Source organism: Chaetodon auriga, chromosome 18 (assembly GCF_051107435.1).
Source record: "Chaetodon auriga isolate fChaAug3 chromosome 18, fChaAug3.hap1, whole genome shotgun sequence".
In the NCBI taxonomy this organism is placed as follows: Eukaryota; Metazoa; Chordata; class Actinopteri; order Chaetodontiformes; family Chaetodontidae; genus Chaetodon; species Chaetodon auriga.
The window spans coordinates 8,299,150-8,321,248 of NC_135091.1; the positions used below are offsets into that span (position 1 = coordinate 8,299,150).

General features: G+C 46.8%; 1 protein-coding gene across 1 annotated transcript; it reads left to right on the plus strand.

Moving 5' to 3' along the window:
- The first annotated feature begins 13,319 nt into the window (after positions 1-13,319).
- mycn (MYCN proto-oncogene, bHLH transcription factor) lies at positions 13,320-18,911 on the plus strand. The gene is made up of 3 exons (XM_076756546.1): positions 13,320-13,457; positions 13,887-14,532; positions 16,794-18,911. The coding sequence occupies exons 2-3, from the start codon at positions 13,908-13,910 to the stop codon at positions 17,570-17,572; spliced, it is 1,404 nt and encodes a 467-aa protein (XP_076612661.1). The 5' UTR covers positions 13,320-13,457; positions 13,887-13,907; the 3' UTR covers positions 17,573-18,911.
- Positions 18,912-22,099: the final 3,188 nt, after the last annotated feature.

The following is a 22,099-nucleotide window of genomic DNA, read 5'->3' on the forward strand; positions in this document are numbered from 1 at the left end:
TACTGTGTGGCCAGCAGGCATGCAGATGTTTTTACCCTGCTTCTTGCCCATATGTTTATCAGATCCCCGTGCTGTTTCATAATCTACATTAGAAGCACTGAGCAGATAACAAAGCCTTTGATTTGGGCCTGATTTCCCCTTATCCCCCATGTTAAATTTAGCACAGTGATTACTGAGTGCGATTATGGGTCTCTGCGGCCTTATGTAAATCATATGGGACCCACACACACTGAGGTCCTGCTCAGACGAGGGGATGTTGCGCGATGAGGGCAAACAGAAAAGTAATGTTCAAGAACGCAGGAACGTACTTTGCGTTACCTCAGCTCACCTTGCACTCAGGGGTCCTCGGGCTGGAAAAGTGTGTCTGTGATACTTCTTATCAGAGCTGTGTCACACACGCTTTTCCTGCCTGGTAACACTTTCTAAAGCTTAACTCCCCTGTGTGGCATATTCTAGTCGATTTGACCTCATATGTTTGCAACCGAGCCACAGAATATCATAGTGTTCCTGCGGCACAGCCCTATCAGGCCTCTTTGTCAACGACGCTCAGATAAGAACACCCTAATGACAATGAGGAACATTTTACGGTGCCTTCTGACAGACAAAACAGCAAACAGAGTGAGAAGAATGGGGCTTGTCAGCCTTTAAGCTCATGGCTGTTTTTTTCAAACATTCCTCCATACGTTGGGTGTCTAACGACCCAGCACTTAAATAATGCAGATGTGCACATTTGTCACCACGTTGGTAGTTTTAGTACGTGATCTGTGTTATTAGGGAAAGCAGAAAATGGCTCAGCTTTGATCAATTTCCATGACTGCTGGCCATCTGATATAAGTAGCTGCGTTAACTGACAGAACTTACCATAAACATAACTCCCATCAATTACATCGACAACAGTAAGGAAGCCTGCGATGTCCATGAATGCCCTGCAAGGTGCAGACATCCAGTGGAAATGAGATGAACTGTGTCACAATATGCACCTGTGAAAGAGCTGTAATCATGTGTGTGATTACTCTGCCGATGAAGGTTGCAACAGACCCCAGTCATCGCTGCTGCACTGCTGCATTTTTCCAGCTGCCAAATATCTTAGTGTCATGATCACTTTCGTTTCTGGCGTGATTGCGTCAGGTGGTGAACGCGTGAGACCGACTGCAAACGTTATCCCTGCACCATCTAATCTGCAGCATCTCATTAACGCACTGTCACTCAGTGTTTGGAGAACATCTCCTTCCTCTTTCCACCATTTTCTCCTCTGCTTAAGAAACTCTTAAGCCTCTTAAAAGGGCTCCTCCCTGCTCACAGTCTTTCACCTGAGGAACTAGTTTTAACTGTAAATTCTAATTCTCAGACTTTTCTTAGAAATTCGTCACTAAGAGCAGCTCTTTGCAGGAGGAATCCTTATGAATATGCCCCTGGAGGTGTGCATTTAAGGGGTAAACTGTATTTACTCAGGGAGAGTTTGCTCAAGATGTTTTTTTTTTTCTTCACATTCAGTCAGTTGCACATGTTACCACCTCAGGGCTGAACTGCATGATCCCAATCGTCCACCTGAGTAGATCCACTGATCTCCATCAGAGTCTTGAGTTGTGACACCTCTGCAGCATGAGCAGAGGAAAAGGAATGATCTTGGATCTATAGCCAGACAAGATCATTGATATTGGGTGTCCCAAGCCAACATAAGTCCAGTGAATGATGATGGCAGTTCAAGCTGTATTATTATTTCTTTATTGACAGTGGACGAAATGATCTATGTGCAACGTGAGTGATGAACTCAGTCGGCAGCTCCCCTCAGCTCTACCGAGCGTTCGCTGAGCTCATTGTTTTGGTTTTGCGGCTCGCAACTTTTTCTGTTTTGTTGAAGTCCGACTCTCTGATCAGTTTCCACTTGAGAGGACGGCCACCACCTGCCCAGCATCACAAGGCAACGTTCAAGAGCTGGTGTTGAGCAGTTACAAGCTGAGGAGCAAGACATTTTCGGAGTTGACAGTGAAAACAAAGTTGGGAGGAGAGGGAATACTCAACTTGCACGTGCTGGATGTGTACATAGGCAAATGTTTGCCACCACATGTGTTACATGAACTTTCTAGCCTTGAACATGTCAGTGTTTTTCACTTGTTTCTGCCCTTCGGGTGGCAAAAAATCAATTAATGGTGCTTTAAAAGAAGGAAAGATTATGGTTAAAATGCATAAAGTATGGTTTTGGTGTTGTTAAAGTTAGGAGGCTAAAACACTCAGGTAAGATCGTGGTTACGGTTAAGCAAAAGCAAACATCAATGGCAGGTCTGTGATGTAACTCCACACCCCTGACCTCCCCACCGTTTCTTGTCACTTTGCACAAATTTGAAAGCACCGTTGACATGTTGAAGGTTTTCACCCCACACAAGCATGTTTGGATCATCTCCAAGAGGCCTCCTTCCAACACAGAAATGCTCCACTGATCCAGTCTGGGTCCAGGTACAGTCCTCCACAAATAGATGCCACCATTCATTTCCTGCAGAACTGGAGACAAATTATGCATGTTCTCCCTCACGAGCGAGAGAATGAATCAAAGCGGGTTAATCAAGTACCACATGCTCGTGCTGAGAGAGGAGGGCACAGACATTTCGTCGTGAGGAAGAAGAGGGAGGAGGGCAGCAGCCATTGAAGAAAGAAACCCCCGGAGGAAGCGCTGGCGTGACCTCACACCAGAGGAATGTAAGATGTGGCTTAATTGATTAGAGGACCACATGATGGAGGTCTTGCGAGAGAGGGTGGGAGGAGGAGGTCTGCAAAGCAAGTTTTTTTTCTGGGTGGGGGAGGGAGGGTGTTGACCTTGTGGAGGGCACAAAGGTCACAGGCCTGTAGGCTACTGGTGCCTGTCAGGAATTCATCCACAAAGACCCTCCATTCTAATAGATTCACATCAATTGACAGCTAAGCATGATCAATGATGACACGACAGGGTGATGTGCTGGGCCAAGGGTGGCTGCAGGAACACTGCGTCCCTGTGGTCCCATCATTGTTCGCCCCGTTCCCTCTTATTCACGTCGTCTTTCCTCCAGCCTGTTTTTGCCCCTCTTCTTCTTTTTCGCTATTTGTCCTTTTCTGTGCACGCGTCCTGCAGCAAGGTGGGTTTAGACAGCAGCAGGTGACATGTCACGCACACACAAACACACACAGCCTGAACAGATGGAGCAGCATGGTGTGTCTGGCAGATTACCTTGTTGGTGGTCAGACTGAACCCGAACCCCACTGCTCAGCTCCCGTCAACACCACCAACCGTCCTTTGTGGCGACTACATGCACGCGCACACACCGGCGCGCTCAGGCGGAGGCGCAACGGCGAGCTACATACTAAGCATCTTCCCCTTTGCGGGAGTTATTTATATCCCTCCTTTCAGTTTGACCTCCAAAAACATCAGAACGCATCTTCAAAACGAAAGCGTCTAAATATAAAGTGCTTTGCATAAGTTGTCACACAAGAGATCTGCTTTAATTTGGGTGTTTGATGCCGCCGGGACTTGACTTTTCTTGCTTAGAACAATACTTTTCCGCTGTGGTACTTCTCGTGGCAGGCTGTCCGATTTCTTAGAGCAATCTTGACAATAGGCTCAAGGGAGAACGATACGAGAGGGAGGGAGGAAGGAGAAAGAGAGGGAGGCTGCCACAGGCCTGTCAATACTCCAATCAAAGCCAATTCTCCAGAGACGGTCAGGGGGACGAGGGAGCATCGCTATGACAACACCCGAACCCCCAAAATCAGGACTTCAAAGGTGGGGAGGCGTCCCATTGAGTGAGTGGGAGACCACCTCCTGCAGTCATTTACATCTCATTAGGACATAACTGCCTTTTAACAGCGAGGCGTTTAAACACACACACACACACACACACACACACACACACACACACACACACACACACACACACACACACACACTCCATAATGTGCACAAGCACTGGTATGTGTTGCAGCTCCCATGAAGAGATGAATCCAAAGCAGACATTCACGTCCAATTTTATTACATACATTTGACACGAGTCATTAACTCAGGTAACCATGCAAACAACTCCTTGGTCCAATTTATTAAACGTGTTATGTTTCGTGTCTTCTATCCAGGTTATATCTTCCTCAAGCCGCATTCAGAGCAACTAACACGTCACTACAAATACAGAAACATCTGATCAGCTGACACGTGTGGCTTGACTAGTAACCAACAGGTGTCGCGTCGTTAACACGCTTCTCGTTCTTTCCATATTAGGTAAGCACAGATTTATCCAAGGTTAGTTAATGCAAAACAGGAAGCATGCACACACACTCTCACACACACGCACACACTTGAAGGGATTGTGTGTGAGATGTCTCACTTTGTTCCGCACATGGAAACACTTTCACCTCCTTTGATCGCTGCAGAACTTCATCACAAATGTGATTTTGTATCTGTTGGAAATTGGCTCTTCGTGTATCAATGACATTAAAGTTGAATCTAATGTCTATTCCACCTTCTCCTTATACTAAGCTACTGTATCTATACCACTAGCTATACAAATACTTTTGATACTAGCACTACTACTGCAACAACTACTACAAATAGTATTAGCACCACTGCTACAAATCATCTCTACTTCTTGAACCACTACAACATCTACACAGCTGTCCCTCCTCACACACATCTACACACCTTAGACACACACGGTTACACGCTTAGAAACAAACACCGCGCCAAGAATTTGGGTCACGTAGGCACTGTCAACAGACGTGACACATCGTGAGGGCTAAAATTATGAGCTGACCTGGAGCCCTGAATACCACAGGAGGGTCCGGCACAGCAGGAAAGAATCACTCATCACAGAGACAAATGGATCCTTTGCCCACTGATGGCTAAATGCTGTCAGGACAGCCATTTCTCTGGACCACTGACTTCCTGTTTAGACCAGGGTTCAGCAAATCGCCAGTGATATCATTAAAACAGCGCCAACGACAGCACTTCCTGTCAACACAAACATTCACCTCAAATTTATGGCCTCGGTTTCCTTTTTCTCACCTCGCAGGCAAATAATTACTGTTGCTGCTTTGAATGAACTTCTCCTCTCTTCTCTTCCCGACCCCTTCCTAATTCTCGTAACTCATGCTAATCTGACTGCAGCCGACTGACAGGACGGAGCATGTTTGCAGGAAGTCAAACGCTCCATTTTCTTTCTCCTCCAAACTGCACATTGATGATGTCAGGGGTGATATATCAACCAAGAGGCTGGGAACCCAACCCTCGGGGAAGAATGTATTCAGACGCACACCTACATGCACGCAGAAATGCACACACATTAGCACACACTGAGGGCCTTTCCTGCCGGAGGTGTTGAAATGCTTGTAAGTCTTGAAATGCCAGTTGAGACGCTGAGCTCCCCTTTCACACACCGTGCAGCCAGAGACAAGAGAGCTGACAAATGGATGCGTTGAAACATATTAACCATCTCCCTTTGTGGGCAGACAAACATTTAATCTGGCTAATGACCCCTGAGGATCAAAACAAATGCAGGGAGATAAAGACGGGCAGAGGAAGGAGGAGGGGAATGCTAAAAAGAGCTCAATGACCTCCAGGAGGGCTCTGCAGGGTTCACCCGGGCCAAGGGCTTCTCTGGCTATGTGGGCTATGTGTGTATGAACATATGTAGATTAAAGAGTAAGTCAACAACGAATTAAATACCTGCTCTTACACATCAGGCTGGTGTTTAGGAGCACGCGGTACTCGCACATGTTCTCATGAGTCTGTGTGTATGTGTGGGGTGAACACAAATCCAAACAAAAGCTTCTGGTATCGCAGTCTCCATCAGTGTTCATCACAATAAACAAGTCACTTAGCGTGACGCGGTCTCAATAGGTTTCTTCCCCTCAAACCCACATCGACTCTCTATCTGCAGCCAGTGATCGCGCCGGCAATGTTATGATTATACAAAACACGCCGCTTTATCTGCTATCTGTCGTTATATCAAAACTAACCAACAGCTGCTCTAACCAGTCAGAGGAGGTCTACCTTTTTACCTTTCAACATCCAACACGTTCACATTGTCTGTGGCGAAACGCTCAGGCACACAGAGCGAGCCTGTTGCAAAAACTCGATTTGTTTGAGAAAGAAAGCTGTTACTCGTATGACCTGCACAAAGTGACAACGACGGGGACTCAACCAACCTGTTTTTTCTACGCTTGTGAGTCTATAATCGAAGTCTTCACCAGACCCTTAGTCAAAATAATCTACCTTCAGTTAAAGCAGCATTCTTTTGGCTGCTCCGGGGCACCGGAAACAAGCTGAGAACACAACACTGAAATATTATTTTAAGTTGATACATCAAACGTGCTACTAAACAGCTGCTTATTTACACATCCAGCAGATGTGGAGCTCCATAACTACCCAGTTAAAACACAGAACCTGCATCCTTTCCAATGGCCACAAAAAGAAGTGCAACTGCATGAGAAAATGAGCCGACTTCTCACTTGATTTATTACCTCAGTAAACATTTTCCTAATGAGTTTCTGATCTCAGTCACTAGTTTCAAGTCTTTTACAATACAGCATGGTGTCCATTTTGTAAATCATGGTCTCATTTAGGGTAAATTAGATGATACAGCAGAGTTGCTACCACAGCGTGTCCTCAGGTTCTCAGTCAGATCCAATCAGGATAGAGGTGCTGCAATGCATATCCTCCGCAGCTCCACCCTCCAAACCAACAACAGCCATAATGCCAAACTCATGGCTTCGAAGCAGTTGTCTGCAAACCAATGGGTGAAATCATGGTGGGTTTACACTTGTACACTTCACACTTTGGAGCTGTGTTTCTGGAGACCTCCATGTCCAATATTCAGTCTCTGTTAGCTCTATTTTTGGTCTCCACCAACTCCTGAGGAAAACATCTGCTTCTTTAGCTGCTTAATGCTCTGCTATGTTCACCAGTTAGTCACTACAGTGGGCTGTCGGAGCTTTGGTTGAAAACAGCTGGCCACTGTGTCTGGAAATGATGCTATGAGAACCAAAGAAGAAAGAGGCCAAGGCAGGTACTGCTGAGTTCTTTTAGCTTTAAGAATACTGATCATAGCAGCGTTAAGTTAGTCTCAACCAACCCATTTACTAACACAAGCTGCAGACCAGCACAGTTCAGCCAAATAAGTGTCACAGAAAGTTGACAATATCATGAAAAACAGGACCAACAGTCCTTCAATTGCTTGTTTCATACAATGTCACATGTGGTGCTGTGAGAATATGTTGACTGACTGTAGACCAGGCGACAGACAGACAGATCTTTAGTGGCTGGAACAATGGAGCATATGGCTGGATAGTTGAATGGCTAGCTATAGATAGATAGATAGATAGATAGATAGATAGATAGATAGATAGATAGATAGATAGAGATAGTCAATCACTTAAGTATGTCTTTGCTCATTTCAGAGTCTGTGGCTCTCCAGTCTGTGTGACTGACCTCCACATCAGCATCAGTTAAATAAGGCTTCCTTCCCCTGATTCATGACTCTACAAACTCACCAAAGCCTCCATTTTTTTCCACAAAGAGCAACAATAGGCCTGTAAAACTGTCACAGCAAACCTAAATTTACGTACAACACTTTAAACAGTCGGACTAAACGTTTCTGCCGGCCGAGACAGGAGCGTTTTTTTTAAAATGGGTGGAGTGAAGGGGCGGTGGGTTTCACTGTGACTGCGGGTGAGCTGGCGGAGGAGCTTTCTCTTCCACTGTGAAACAGATCAAACCAAATGGATCGTGTTGCTGGTGCCCATGCTGTTAATCCATCACTGATATTGATTTCCAGTTGATCGTCAGGCCTCCTAATGATGTTCACCTTCAGGGCCAAGCTCATTGATTCACGGTCACTTGATCCATAACTGGTAAAGCGATCCATGCAACAACAGTGATGCACGATTACCTCCCATTTCACGCTCTAATGGGAACTGGTGAAGGCTGCAACTGATCAATCCAATGAATAAATAAACACAAATCACTAATATGGGACACTAGACTCAGAGTGAAAATCTAAGGATTATTCATTGTCAGAACACATTTTAAATCCTCTCTTATAATTATCTGTTTCTAATCTATACTTCCACAGAGATGTGCATATCGCTTTCCATCTCCAAGAAAGCTCCCACGCACAGAGGATGCCTGGTTACCGTCTGCATGAAATCTCTGAACGCATTCTTTACCTGGTCCACTGGTAGGTGAGAGCATTTCTTCCAGTTAATGTGTTTGGTATTTCCTTTACAAGCCAACCCGCAGGCCTGGCTTGAGCTGAGAAATGATAATACACGAAGTTGTGGCATTACTGTGACACATTCTGCTATGAAAAGATTGACTTCCCAACAGGAAGCGCGCTGCCTTTAAATCCAGTTTTCAACTGTCCCAGAGCACATTTCCTACTGTGACGAAGGAGGGATCAACCCAGGTGGAATGGATTACACCTGAGATCCCGGCAGTAAAATGCACAGGCCTTACTCAAGTGGAAAAAGTGATGTTTATATGCTCCGTGAATCACATGATGTGCCGGTTTAATTGTACAGGTATACCTGTGGGCATACTTAGACACAGTTTAGAGGGCAAGATCTAACAAGACAGCAGCCACTTCCTTCACACAAGCACACTTCTGGCACTCTCAAAATGCAATACGAAAAGGCCAAAATACTTCCTCGACGAGTTTATTCTTCCTAAAATAGACTTGATGGGAAAATATCCCCCCAAAATAGACATGGGAAAACAGTTTTTTTTCCAGCGCATATTTGTCATATCGGTTTATATTCAAAATAACTTCGTATTGGTTGAGAAAATGTTTTGCTAGGGTTGTTCGCTGAGGAATTGCTCTTCAGATCTCATACAAATTCCTCAGTGCTTTGTTGTGACTCGCTCCAGCTCTTCTCTACAAGGCTAAATCTCTTGCAAAATCTTGATGAAGTCATCTCTGGCAGCAACATTACAAATAAAGAGCTTCTTTTTACCTGAATCATCATCTGAGGATCGTGTACTCTCAGATTCTATACAGTAAGTGTCCGATACAAAGCAGAGATTGTCTTTCAGGAGAGTACCCTAGAGCAATTTTAAGGAGACACTTAGAAAGCCTATCCATCTGATAACAGGAAAAATAGATTTGAACTTTGTATTCCTCGAGAGAATCATTATCGAGGCCAATTGTAGAAACCCGCACACGGGCTTTGAAAGTGCTCGTGTTTGTTACATGTTTCTGGTAACGTCTGTCTTTCATAGTGATGTACAAAACACATGTGGCACTGTAAATACAGTCCGCCTGTCTGCCTCCCGAACGAGCGCAAAGGGCACCGCAAGGAAACGACGCCGAGACCTCACAAAAAAAAGGTTGACCCGGGATGTAAAACTGGCACCGAAGCTGATGTTTGATTGGGCTGCTGTTAAGAGGTTTTAGGGATAAAGTTAACGCCTGGTTTAGTTCGGGGTGAGGTGAAGGTGAAGGAGGTGGGGCGAGGGGGGACGTCGGCTCCAGCCTGTGTAGGGGCGGAGGGGTTTCACTGGGGCTGAAATGTAATGATGTGGATCATGGACAAACAAGGCCTCCTGTCGGAGCTGGTTTGTTTGAGGGGAAGATGCCACTGTGGAATCTGACTGGACATGATTAAAGAAGAGGAGACTTAATGCCTTACCCAGGCTGAGCGAGGACGCCGCGCAGAGCGCCGAGCCGCTGCGTGACGCCATCAGCTGCTTCACGTGTCGTCTCCTTCCTATGTGAACCGCACGCGAAGCTTCTCCTGAACGAGCCTTTTCCAACACTGAACTTCTGATGTTCGACTCTGCTTCTTCTAACTAGAACCGGATTATTCAGACACTTGAAAATACATGTTTAAATACCAGAATGAGTAACAAGCTATTACCCAATAATAAAAATTGTTGTGGCACATTTTATTTGAAGAGCCTGGGAAAGAAGACAGAAGTTCTTTGTTTGCAATGTAACAGAAGAGGTCATGTTCATGTCTGACAGCGTTTCACCACTGCAATGCTATTTTTTTATGTCTTATGAGTGGGCTGGGCATTTGTATGTGCATGACACAACACTAACTAACTAATTAACTATATTGTCAGGGCGTCACAACTTTGACTAGTGCATTTTCTTTTTTTTTTTTTACTTGCTTCATGTTGGCTGCCCTACTTTTGAATTCTTTAAGGCTACTTTTACTTGTTTAAAAAAAGTTCAATTTCCTGTTCTTTTGGCAGATGAATTTGCTTGTGTTAAGTAATATTTCCCTCATTTTAATGCTTTTTTTAACCTTGTTTTTGAGAGCTGAGTTTGTGCAAAGTACAAAAAGATCCACTCTGCTTTGCCCAATCTTTAATGTAGTAAGAGAAGGAAGTGCTACTAACAAACAAACAAACACATTTTTCACTTAGGACCCCAATTCTTTCATTATTTTTAAATGAGAGTTACATCCATGGAAGAGCAATATAACCGTGTAAACGAGTGAAGGACAGATAGAGCCGGTCAAGTGGAATCAGAGCTTCATATATTCAGTCTTGTGTTGTCCTGTAAGTCCTGAGAGCACCCTCAGCGAGCCCATATGAGTCTGAAACCGCATACAAACAGAGAGCAGCGACTGACGGTAACAAGCTGAATATTTACCACATCGTGGGTGAGTTAAGGTGAGGTGACGGCTGTATACCTGCCGTATTTATTCAGGCCACATGCATCCCCGAATGTTTACACTGAAAACACAACGATGACATCGATACGAACGTGCGCACACAATTCAAACAGCGATATGATGTGTATGTGCTCTCTGACCTGACACAGCCTGCCCCCATGTCACTGCAGCAGGTTTTACTCACAACACGCTCGTCTTTGCTCTCGACACTGGGGTGACTTATGAATCTTTTATCAAAACTGGCCTAATTGCTTAACCATCCATGTCCCGGTCCAGCGGTGAATGGTGGGAGGGAGACTGGGCATGCCATAACTGTCATAAAAACAACAGGCAAAGACGCCAGCGTTTGGTCCAAGTCTGCCTTTTCCTCTCCATCTCTCTGTCTCTTTTCATATGGGCTCTATTTATCCGAGGTAAACCCATTGAGCGGGGAATTTTTTTATGAGGGAGACTCCATACTGAGCAATAATTCTATGAATATAATAAGTTGTAGACGACTGGGGAGAAAGGAGTGTGCTTTTTTTTCTTGTCTGTGTGTGGGTGAGGGGGGGGGGGGCTGGAAGAGGTTTGCTGATATGAATACAGATCAGCAGTAACCAGACATAATAATCATATGAACATCTGGGCAATTTCAGTTTAAATCAGCGGGTGAACGTGTGCAGTTTGCGTGAATGCACTCATCTCCTTCAGCAAGTCTCTCCCTCTACGCCAAGACACACCACAGCTGCATAAAGCCAATATTCCCCTATCCATCTGCTTATTTTCTGTTTATTCTGCATAGAAAACAAGCAGCAGCACACAGCTTCCTGCCCTCACCCGATCTCCACCGGACAAAAAAAAAAAAAAACAACTTTCCCTTCTGTTCTCACTCCCACTCTCTGCTCTGCTTCACAGCAGAGGAAGCTGCTGCTGCTGCTGCTGCTGCTGCTGGATGCTCAGAGCTGAACAGCAGTTTGAGAAAAAGTAAAGGAGCGGACGGACAAGAGCCTGTGGGGAGTTTCTGACTCCCAAACCATCTCCCAAGTTCCTGGGAGCCGACGGGCCGGTCCCAGGAAACTCCCTGCTATTCCTACTCTGTGGACAAAACAGCTGCACATTCTCACTTTTCGCTGGCCGTGGTCGTTTGAACTCAACCCCGACCGAGGAAGAAGAAAAAAATCCCAATATTTCGACATGGGGGGGACAAAGAAATTGTGTTTCTTGTATTAAAATTGTAATTTCACAAAATTTTCTGTGATATCTGTTCTGTATTATCTAATTGACACCTTTAAATGTACATAGAAATCCAATTCTAAGAAAATGTATATATATATATATATAATTATATATATATGGTTTTCTATTGTCTGGCTGAAAACCAGACTACAAGAAAAAGGTCACTCTTCCTGCTCACAGCTGGTGTTCAACTGGAATCCGTTTTGTAAACGTTTTCCTTGAATATGTCAATATCAGGGACTGTGTGTACGCCTGTGCCTGTGCGCATAATTACAGATGCGCCATTCCTCCTAAGCTGTCATTAGAAAAGGGAATGGGAATGACTCCAGGCTACAACCACCGCTTGCGGTTACGTAACATGCTCTTCTCGGATCCTGTCTTATCCCGGAGACAGCTGAAAACTCCCCAGTCCTGCACAGCCTATTGTCTGAGAAAATGTCGCTGCTCGCAGCCCAAGACGAGTTTATTATTTTTCCAAGTGGCATTTCTTTCCCCTTTCAATTTGGGGGAAAGAAAAAAAAAATCGCCTCCTCGTTTTGAAGTCTTTGTCTGCTTCGCTCCGTTTGGCTGGCCGTGCGCGCCTCTGCTGCGGTTCCCTGAGCGTCCGTGTGAGGGCGCAGTGAGCCTTGCTTCGCCCTCCATCCAGGGATGCTGGTGGCCCTCAGACAAAAGAGAAAATGATACATAGAGCTCCACAGGGGAGCAGGAGAAGGGGAGAAGGGCAGTGGGAGTCGATGTGAAGGAATACATCTCTACACAAACAAGTGTTTGTCCAGAGGAGGTGATGCTTATGTATAATTCTGAACGCCATGTATAGAAATCACTAGTTTACCACTAGAATTTAGGAAATATTGACTAATTAAGCATCAAGACAAGTCAGTGTTTAGTTTATCTGTTAAACAAAAATAATAATAACTTTAAAAACACTTCCATTTAGCAACATATATTGCTTTATTACAGTGCAATAAATACATGTTATTTGAGGATCATGTGTGTGTTTTGAGGGGTTGATGGTTTTCAAACGCTGCCCTTCACTTGCACGGTTCAAGCCCCCAGGTCAGCCGTAGCATCCAGGCTGCTGCAATGCCCTTGAGCAACCCGAGCAAGACATCAAATCACTAACAGCCTCTGGTTACTTCGACTGTTTCTGAGCTGATCCTGAGTCTGACATCCCAGTGGAGAGATGGGGTTCGCCTGAGGCTGCCAATAATATATATCTTCTGTCTTGATCCGTCTCTTACGTTCTTTCTTCTTTGTTTCCTTTCTTTCTTCCTTGTCACCTTGCCTTTTCTTTTCTTGCTTTCGTTCTCGCTGCAATGTTTAGGCTATTTTCTCGCTTCACCTTGAAAGAAAGCTCCCAGCCAGCCTGTCTCCCGCGCCGCAACAAACCCAAAGCCCGACTGTACCAGCCCCCCAGCCTGGGTGGGAGGAGTCTACTTTCCTCCCGCAGAACTCGGTGTATAACACTCTGCAGCCAGCCACAATGTGTGTCAGAGGACTGTCTGTGCTCCCAAAGTAGATGACTGCTCCAAATCTGGTGTCTGTACTGCTGACTACGAGATACGAGAAAAATTGGTTCGCACATTATCATCCCGAGTCAGGACAAGGTGAGCATCTTCTCATTTCAGCGGTCAAAATTAAAAACGTGCTGTTCCTTCCTCATATTTTTCAGAGTAAACACACTCTCTGTTAGATCTGATTGTTGTCATCCCATGTGTTTTTTTCTAAACATGCTTTTTTTTTTGCGTCCCAGTCGCGTTTTCTGGCGCGTTTAGGCAGCGGTGAGCCAATGCGTCGTTTTGCACAGTTTGTGCGTCACGGTCACATTTACGCACATTCTCCTGTGAGATTTTGTGTGGTTTTTTTTTAAACCCCACAGAGAAGCGAGTGTGGAATTTAGTGGAGCTGACTGTGTGTCTGTGTGTGGGCTTTGACTCATTTCCACTGCGCAGTTTTCAGGTGTGATAGAGGAGAGAGGGAATGGGGAGAGACGCTCTTTCCTTTTGGAGACTAAAGTGTCTTTTGTTCCTTTACAGGTTTTTCGATTGTGGGAGAGAATGCCGGCGATCATAAGTAAAAACTCCGATTTGGAGTTTGACTCCTTACAACCGTGTTTCTACCCGGATGAGGACGACTTCTACTTCTGTGGTCCCGACTCTGCGCCACCGGGGGAGGACATCTGGAAGAAATTCGAGTTGTTGCCCACTCCGCCCCTCTCCCCGAGCCGAGCTGCGCTACCGGGGGAGCCGGCGACTGCCGCCCCGGAAGCAGACCCTCTGGGCTTCGGCTTGGGCGACCCACTGGACTGGGCTTCGGAGCTGCTTTTCCTGCCCGAGGACGATATCTGGGGGGCGTCCGACGATGGGGACCTGTTCGGCTCCGCTTTGGATACTAACCCTAACAGCATCATTATCCAGGACTGCATGTGGAGTGGCTTCTCCGCCAGGGAAAAGCTGGAACGGGTGGTCACGGAGAAACTCGGCAAGGCTATTTCCACTGCCACAGGAGGTGGCAGGAGCGTGTGCGTCAAGGCGCCGGAGGTGGTGAGCCGCAGCTCGGTGTCAGAGTGTGTGGATCCCACGGTAGTCTTCCCTTTCCCGGTCCACAAGAAGAACGGCAGCAGGGACTCATCCGGGACCGTTAACACATCCACAACCCACGCAAGCGCTCCCAGTGACTCCGGTAAGAATGTGGAGATGCGCTAAAAGTCTTTGTTTCCGTTTTAAAGAAATTCTGGTGCCAAGAAACCTTCAACACTAAAATATCACATTATTAATATTTTATTCTTCTCATGCCTCTTCTTCTTCTTACGGGACTGCCTGGAGCTTGTTCATATGACTGGCCCAGAATCGGATTACCTCGTTACACTCCACGCGCGCACACACGCACGCACACGCACGCACACACTGGAGTAGTGACACAGTGAACGAGGTTTATGTAATCAGCAGGCTCTTCATCCGGCAGATGGCAGTAAAATGGGGAATTGTGCGCCTTGCTGAACTCAGTTGGCGTCCGCGCCAAACAAAAAGACGCCACACTCGCTGACTGCAGCCGGGCCAGGCTGCAGCAGGGGAACATGAAAAGGTGTTCGATAATGTGATGAGCTGATAAAGTGTCAGGTTCGCGGTGCCGTGAAAGCTTTCATTACGCATGGATTAAGGAACAATTTGCGCACAGTGGGAGAGAAATTGGCACTTGTTTTGAGGTACTCTGTACAAAGTGTCGCTTTGAGTTGAGCTGATAACCAAAATTAGCCCCGAGAGCAAGAACAGGAGTTACAAGCACAAGGAAAGATGTCGCCCAGCACAAGAAAAACACGCACTCAGACGACAGACTGACAGTGTTTTTTCTGATTCTTTTGAAGTGAAATGTAGGAGGCAGTATCTGTTTAGATTGGGAAATGAGTGCTGTGTGTGTTTAATCGCGTTAAGACTTCATCTCCCATCTATTAATGCCTATGAGTTCCCTAAACAAACACTCACGAGTCCTTATCGGCGTGTTTTCGCTGTGAAACAGTAGTACAAAGGCCTCCAGCTTGGCACAGAGGGTAGACTCAGCCAGCCTTGCCAAACACCTCCTCTGCCGCGAAGAAAAGAGGACGGAGGAGGGCCCTGGCTGCCTCTTTCAGGGGGGTGACAGCTTTGAACAAGCGCTCCATCTCGACAGCTGTCTCCCTGGCGCCGCTCCAGCTCGGAGGCTTAAAAGGGTGGTGATCCGATCGCCTGCCGCCCCGCCATCCTGCGCGCAGTACCGCTCCAGTGCGCTTCCGCCGCTCGCAGCGTTTAAGGCGCGTCCTCTTTTGTGTTGCACGCGTCATATACTTTCTCATCAAAGAGTCACAGACTTTAAAGGAAGCAATGCAGGTTTATCCAAATGGTCAAGGCCAGTCTTCCTATGAACTACAGGGAAAGCAGCTGTACAGATGTGAAACAGTGGTAGGAAGCTGCTTGGATCTCTTAGAAAGAACTATTTATTTCTTGCACAAGGCCAATATTTGATGTCCCCAGACAGAAATGTTGTGCCCTTTCTTCTATTTATACTCTTTCCAGCTCCAATAAATGAGCTGTTCTCTTCTGAGTGAAACACCAAACAGCTAAATCCCAGCTTCACATGTGGCAAAGCCAGCCACGCCCCCTCATCCACCCAGCTGTGCCCAGCTTTGTTTTGATGGCAGCGCCAGACTGTGTGTGTGTGTGTGTGTTGAGACAGCATCCCGGTGCAGCGGTGTCTGAAGTGGGTTACTGTAAGCTGTAAAATGCCACACTCTTCAGATGCTCCTGAGCTGATAATGAGAGCCATTATCACAAAAGGCATTTTAACTGGGCCTCACACTCTCTGCCTCACGATTGGCCACTTCCTCTCATCTTCAAAGGTGCCGGTCCCTGATAAGTCTCAGCTGCTGGGCTCCATCTCAGTGCAGGTATTAAGATGATGAGCTCAGCGGGGAAAAGAAGCTAGATTTCTCTCTCTCTTTTTTTGACTTCATCAGAGGTCAGTGTTAAAGTAAAGTTCTTAAAGCCTCTGCTACTAAACCGAAGTTCTTAAAGCGTCGCACACTGTCAGCGTGACCGGAGCTGCACTGATAGACTGAAGAGCAAAACTGTCTCGTCTCACCGGAGAAGCTTAGCAGAAATTCTGAAGGAGGGATAGAGAGAAAGAAATCCAGCCTGTCTGTTGAGCACTGAGACCGAACATGTCAACGCCTGCAGAGTAGATTAGTTGAGGAGTGACTGACACTAAGCATTAAGAGGTTTCTGCTTATGCAAACAGCATTGAGCAACGTTCTCGCCCCCACACACACTCTCTCTCTCTTGAGCTCGTTCGCATACACACACTCACACACATACCTGTCACCTGCTGGTACACATACATGACATTGTGGGAATACTTGGTGTGTCAGAGCGATTGAGTCACTCACGTTCTGTTTTTTTTTTTTCCCACAGAGGAGGAAGACGATGATGACGACGAAGAAGAAGATGAGGAGGAGGAAGAAGAGGAGGAGGAGGAGGAGGAGGAGGAGGAGGAGGAGGAAGAGGAGATTGATGTGGTTACAGTAGAGAAGAGGCGCTCCACAATCAACAAGGCATCACCCATGGCGGCGGGCACCGTCACCATCTCTGTGCATCCCAAGAGCCAAGAGGCGAGAGGAACTGTGTCAGGCTCCGGCGTGGTGAGTCGGTTCGTCAGCCGAGCTCCTCAGGAGCTGATCCTGAAGAGGAGCTCGGTCCACCAGCAGCAACACAACTACGCGGCCCCCTCACCGTACGCCTCAGACGACGACCCTGCCCCGCCTCCAAAGAAGCAAAAAACATCAGAAGCCCCGCGACCTCCCACCAGAACCATCTCGTCATCCTCCTCGTCATCCTCCACGTCCTGCAGCTCCTTCACCAGCACGTCGGGGGCTCGCAGCAAGCGCAGCGCCAGCGGGGACTGCAGCCCGCGCGGCAGCTCCGACTCGGAGGACAGCGAGCGCCGGCGCAACCACAACATCCTGGAGCGCCAGCGCCGCAACGACCTGCGCTCCAGCTTCCTGACGCTGCGCGACCACGTGCCAGAGCTGGCGCACAACGAGAAGGCAGCCAAGGTGCTGATCCTGAAGAAGGCCACCGAGTACGTGAGCTCGCTGGAGGCAGAGGAGATGAGGCTCCAGCAGGAGAAGGACAGGCTCCAGGCCCGCAGGCAACAGCTGATGCGCAGGCTGGAGCAGGCTAGGACTCGCTAACAGACAACCACTACAACACAGAAACACTCTCATATACCCTGGATGACCCCCACCCCCCTCTGCCTCAACTCAGTCTGTCTGAAACACAACTAGATGCACACACACACACACACACACACACACACATAGATCTATACATTTAACACAGACACATAGGCCCACGGATCTGTTGTACATGCGCACACGCAAACATCTCAGAGGACGTTTATCTTCAGATGCCGACACACACACACACACACACCTGGAGGAGGGGGGAGGGGTCCCTGGAGGGACGCTCGGACTTTCACTGCCGCCACTTTTTTTGCACATTTGTTGACGTTAAGAATGTTTAGGGTTTACTTTTTCAATCCAGTCACATTGAGGAAAGATAAAAAAAGAGAAAAGAATGAGGAAGGAGAGAGGACACACCTTGTTTTGGTCTTCCCTCCCTCTGGTTTTTATATCATTTCTATTTGTATCTTGTTTTTTTTTTGTTTTGTTTTGTTTTTTTTTGTACTCACTGTGACACCAGCCTGGAATCAGGTGATTCCCACAGGGATGGGGTGTCAGAGGGCACTTTGCTTGGAGAGTTCACGTACAAGAAAGCAGTGCACACTTACTTTGCCTTCACCACTGCAAAAACTGAAGAGACTATGACGACTGAGGCGTTATGGGTCACACAAACGATGCCACTACAGGTTCTTTCTCTCACTCCTCTCTCACACTGGTGCTCAAACCAAGTCAGTGGATGTATAACTGTGCACCTTGCTAGCCGACACTTTTGTATATAACAATAGTGTACAGACAAAATACACTCAGATCTGCCTTGTTTTGTAATACATTTTGTCCTTGTTTTTTTTTATACATGTCAGGAAGCTGCCAATAACTAGACTGGAAGTTTATATACCTTTAAAAGTACTGTAAGGCCTCGATTTTTGAGAGTCATGAAACTTTGTAATATAACAATATATTGTTTTTTCTTCTCTTTTTCTTTGTATTGTATCATATTACTAATTCTACACACCTTTATGCTTTTAGTGTGAACCTGATACATACTAAATTTGATACTTATATTTTCGTATGAAAATGAGTTCTCGGTAGATATCACTTTATCTCGTCATCCCCCTCCCCTCTATCTCAAATAATTCTTTTGTACAGCAAATGTGTTCTATCCTCATGTACCTGGCCTTTTTCTTTCTTCCTCTTTTGTTTATATTTGTAACTATCGGGTGCATAGAACTGGGTAAACGGATATAAGATGTTTGTTTTTTTCACTTTTAAAATGTACATTTAGTGCTGCAACTCATAGCACTTTGAAATACCTCATTTTGAAAAATAAATAGACATCATAAAATCCTCATCTCTGCCTCTGTGGGATCCTTCGCCGTCACTCCGAGCGGGAGCGTCGCCCTTCGCCCTTTCATGCGTCTCTTTCCTCTGTTTATTTTTCTATCTGGCCCGACATTTCCCTATTTGTTTTGCTGCTTTTCAAAGACTCATCCTGACAAAGAAATAAAGAGAGTGTCTTCTGAATCCTCTCTGTCTCAGCACCCTGCGGCTGCCTCCCCCTCTGTAGCCTCTCACACCCACCCACACACACACCTACACACCCCCACACACGCACTCTTCAAGTGCACCGGAGCACACATCCACACAAACACACGCACACACACACACACACACACACACACACACACACACACACACACACACTCTCCTCTCTCACCGACGCAGCCCTTCCTACTACATTGTTCGGGCTGTTGCCATGGAAACTGGAGCAGCTGCTGAGTGGCAGACACTGAGGGTGAGTCTTTTATTTGTCTCTTAGTAGTCTGTGTATTTCTGCCCGCATGTGTGTGCGCGCGTATGAATGCAAATGTCTGTATGTGAGTCTACCTTTTGTCCCGGTCTGTGTGTGGCCCGGGCGCCTGATATCTCCGGCGTTGTGCGCCGCCTGCCACGATGCCAGGACAAGGCTGGATACTGTTTACCAACATCAGCCACATGGCTCTGGCCTCCTCCTCCTCCTCCTCTCACCTACTCCTCCTCCTCCCCTCTTTCCTCCTTCCCTCTGCGCCTCCAGTGCCGGGCCTTAGCCCAAATATGTGCCACTCAGGAGCCTGGCCAGGCGTTCTCTGGAGATGGCTGAAAGAGAAATCTGTTGCCACGGTCTGAGTAGCCATTCAGCCCGACAGTGTGTTCACAGAGGGAAAGAGAAAGAGACTTGCCGAGAAGGGAATTAACAGGACATAAAAACACACATTGTTGATGACTTTGATTAATCCTTTTTTTTTTTTTTTTAACCTAAAAAAGCAATGACTGCATTGCACCATATGAGGCTGACCCTTTCTTCTTCTGCAAAAACTATATATAACTTAGTGGATGCGTTACAGCATCAAACAGTCCAAGCTGTCCTTTTTCAGACCCCGCTCATCCAGACGAGTAGGACCTAAACGATCCAGAGGTATGTGCACTATGTAATAGACATGGCTATATGAAGACTGATGACTTTGTTTTGGAGTTGAGACAGCCCAAGACTGAGCCTCTCGGTGGGGGAGTGGAACTGGTGGATTACATAACAGGAGTCTGGTGGGTCTGGTGTCTTTGTGCGCGCTTACTGTGCATGTGTGTGTGTGTGTGTATGGGACAGGAGTCTAGTGTCTTAGCGTGTGTGTGTGTGTGTGTGTGTGTGTGTGTGTGTGTGTCCTCTCGTGGGACTTCCCCTTACCATCTGCCTAATGGCTTATCCTGCTTGGTTATAGGATGAAAACAAGTTCATGGACAACAACATCAGATATAAAAAAAATGTCAGAAAAACAGCATATTGCAGCTAACAGAGGCGGCGTGCTTCAGGCGGGAAGATTAACTGTGACATTTACTAAGAAACCCAACACACAGGCACGTGTACAGTACTGCTCAAACACACACACACACACACACACACACACACACCATAACAGTGTCCAGTGCCACATTTCCCGCCCACGCTCCCTGTGTTAAGCAAACACAAAATCGTACACCTCTCAGCTGTGCGCACACACACTCACCAACACACTTCCTTCCTCCTCCTCCTCCTCCTCCCAACACACACTAATATGCTCACACGCTTCAGCTACAGTTAAGCTATCTACTCTGTGAAATGAGGCTAATTGTTTTAGAGGGGAGCTGACGTCCAGGGAGTAGCCATCTCCTACGTTAAACAGACATATGGCCATGGCTTTTCCCTGATTAATACCCATTATCCTTCTGCCCACTGACTGCCTGGCTGGAGCTGCCCAGACACACACACGCACACACACACACACACACACACACACACACATTTCTAATGGGCTTACACCCCACTGACGGCCGTACATTAAAGCTACGCAGAGTGTAGCATGTTTGTGTTTTTCATGTGTGTTTGCACGTCTTGTCATCTGCTTTGAGATCTTCATTGACAACACTTGTCACAACATTTCTATTGTCCTCCTGGACGCCGGATCTGCATTCAGCATGTTAACCTTCCCATATGGAAGAAACAATGGCTGCTGTGTGTGCGTGTGTCAATACACAAGTGTGTGTGTGTGTGTGTGTGTGCCTGCAACATGCCCAACCTCTGCACAAAGGCATGCCCGTCACCCATGCGCCACACTGGGCTCCGTTTGCCAAGAGCCCTGCTATCTGTGAGGGGGAAGTGTGTGTGTGTGTGTGTGTGCGTGTGTTTATGTGTGTGTCACCATCTGTTGTGGGGTACAGCGTGGTCGCAGGTGCTCAGAGATGGTGCGTGTTGGGGTCGTGGTAGGTAGAGGAGCCGAGCCCGATGCGGGGAGGGTATCGGGGGGTATTGGGGCAGAAAACATGGATGTGTGGGGGTGTGTGTGTATGTGTGTGTGTGTGTGGTGGGGGATGAGGGGCAGTTCCTCGAGGGAACCCATTGCCCTAGCTGAGTAATATGCAGCCCTGACAAAGAGCTGTGGAGCTACAGTAATTGCAGAGCACATAGTGGACAGGGAGGCAAGAGAGGGAGGGAGGGAGGGAGGGAGGTAGGGAGGGTGGGAAGGGAGAGAAAAGGAGGCCTGAGTGTTTGATCAAAGTTTACCAAAGTCTGAGGAGATTTGCATACAGATGGTACTGTAGCCCAGCCCCCGGAATACCTTTCCCTCTCTTTATTTTTTTTTCCTCGTCTCTCTTTCCCTCTCTCTCGCTCACACACACACACACACACACACACACACACACAAATGTAATAGGGTTTCATTGAAGAATCCATGAATAGCCTTTCAAGAGCATGTTCTGAGGAAGAAACGGCCTTGGCTGCACAACACAGCACCTAGAAAAAGAAAGAGAAAGCGAGGGAGAGCGGGGAAGAAAAGGAGAAAAAGAAGGAGAGATAAAAAAAAAAGGGAGAGAAAGGCAATGATTAAGATAGGGGAGGGAGCGAGAGCGAGCGGCAACAAAGGGGAGAAAGAAGAGGAAAAGTCGCTGTGAAGCACTAATTATTAAAACAAATTCACCCAGCGCTGCTCACCTTCAAGCAGTCGTGAAACGCATCCACTGATATAATAA

Coding starts and splice junctions, on each gene's coding strand:
- mycn (XM_076756546.1), top strand. CDS start 13,908: ATGCCGGCGATCATAAGTAAAAACTCCGATTTGGAGTTTGACTCCTTA. Junction 14,533..16,793: donor AAGCGCTCCCAGTGACTCCG/GTAAGAATGTGG, acceptor TTTTTCCCACAG/AGGAGGAAGACGATGATGAC.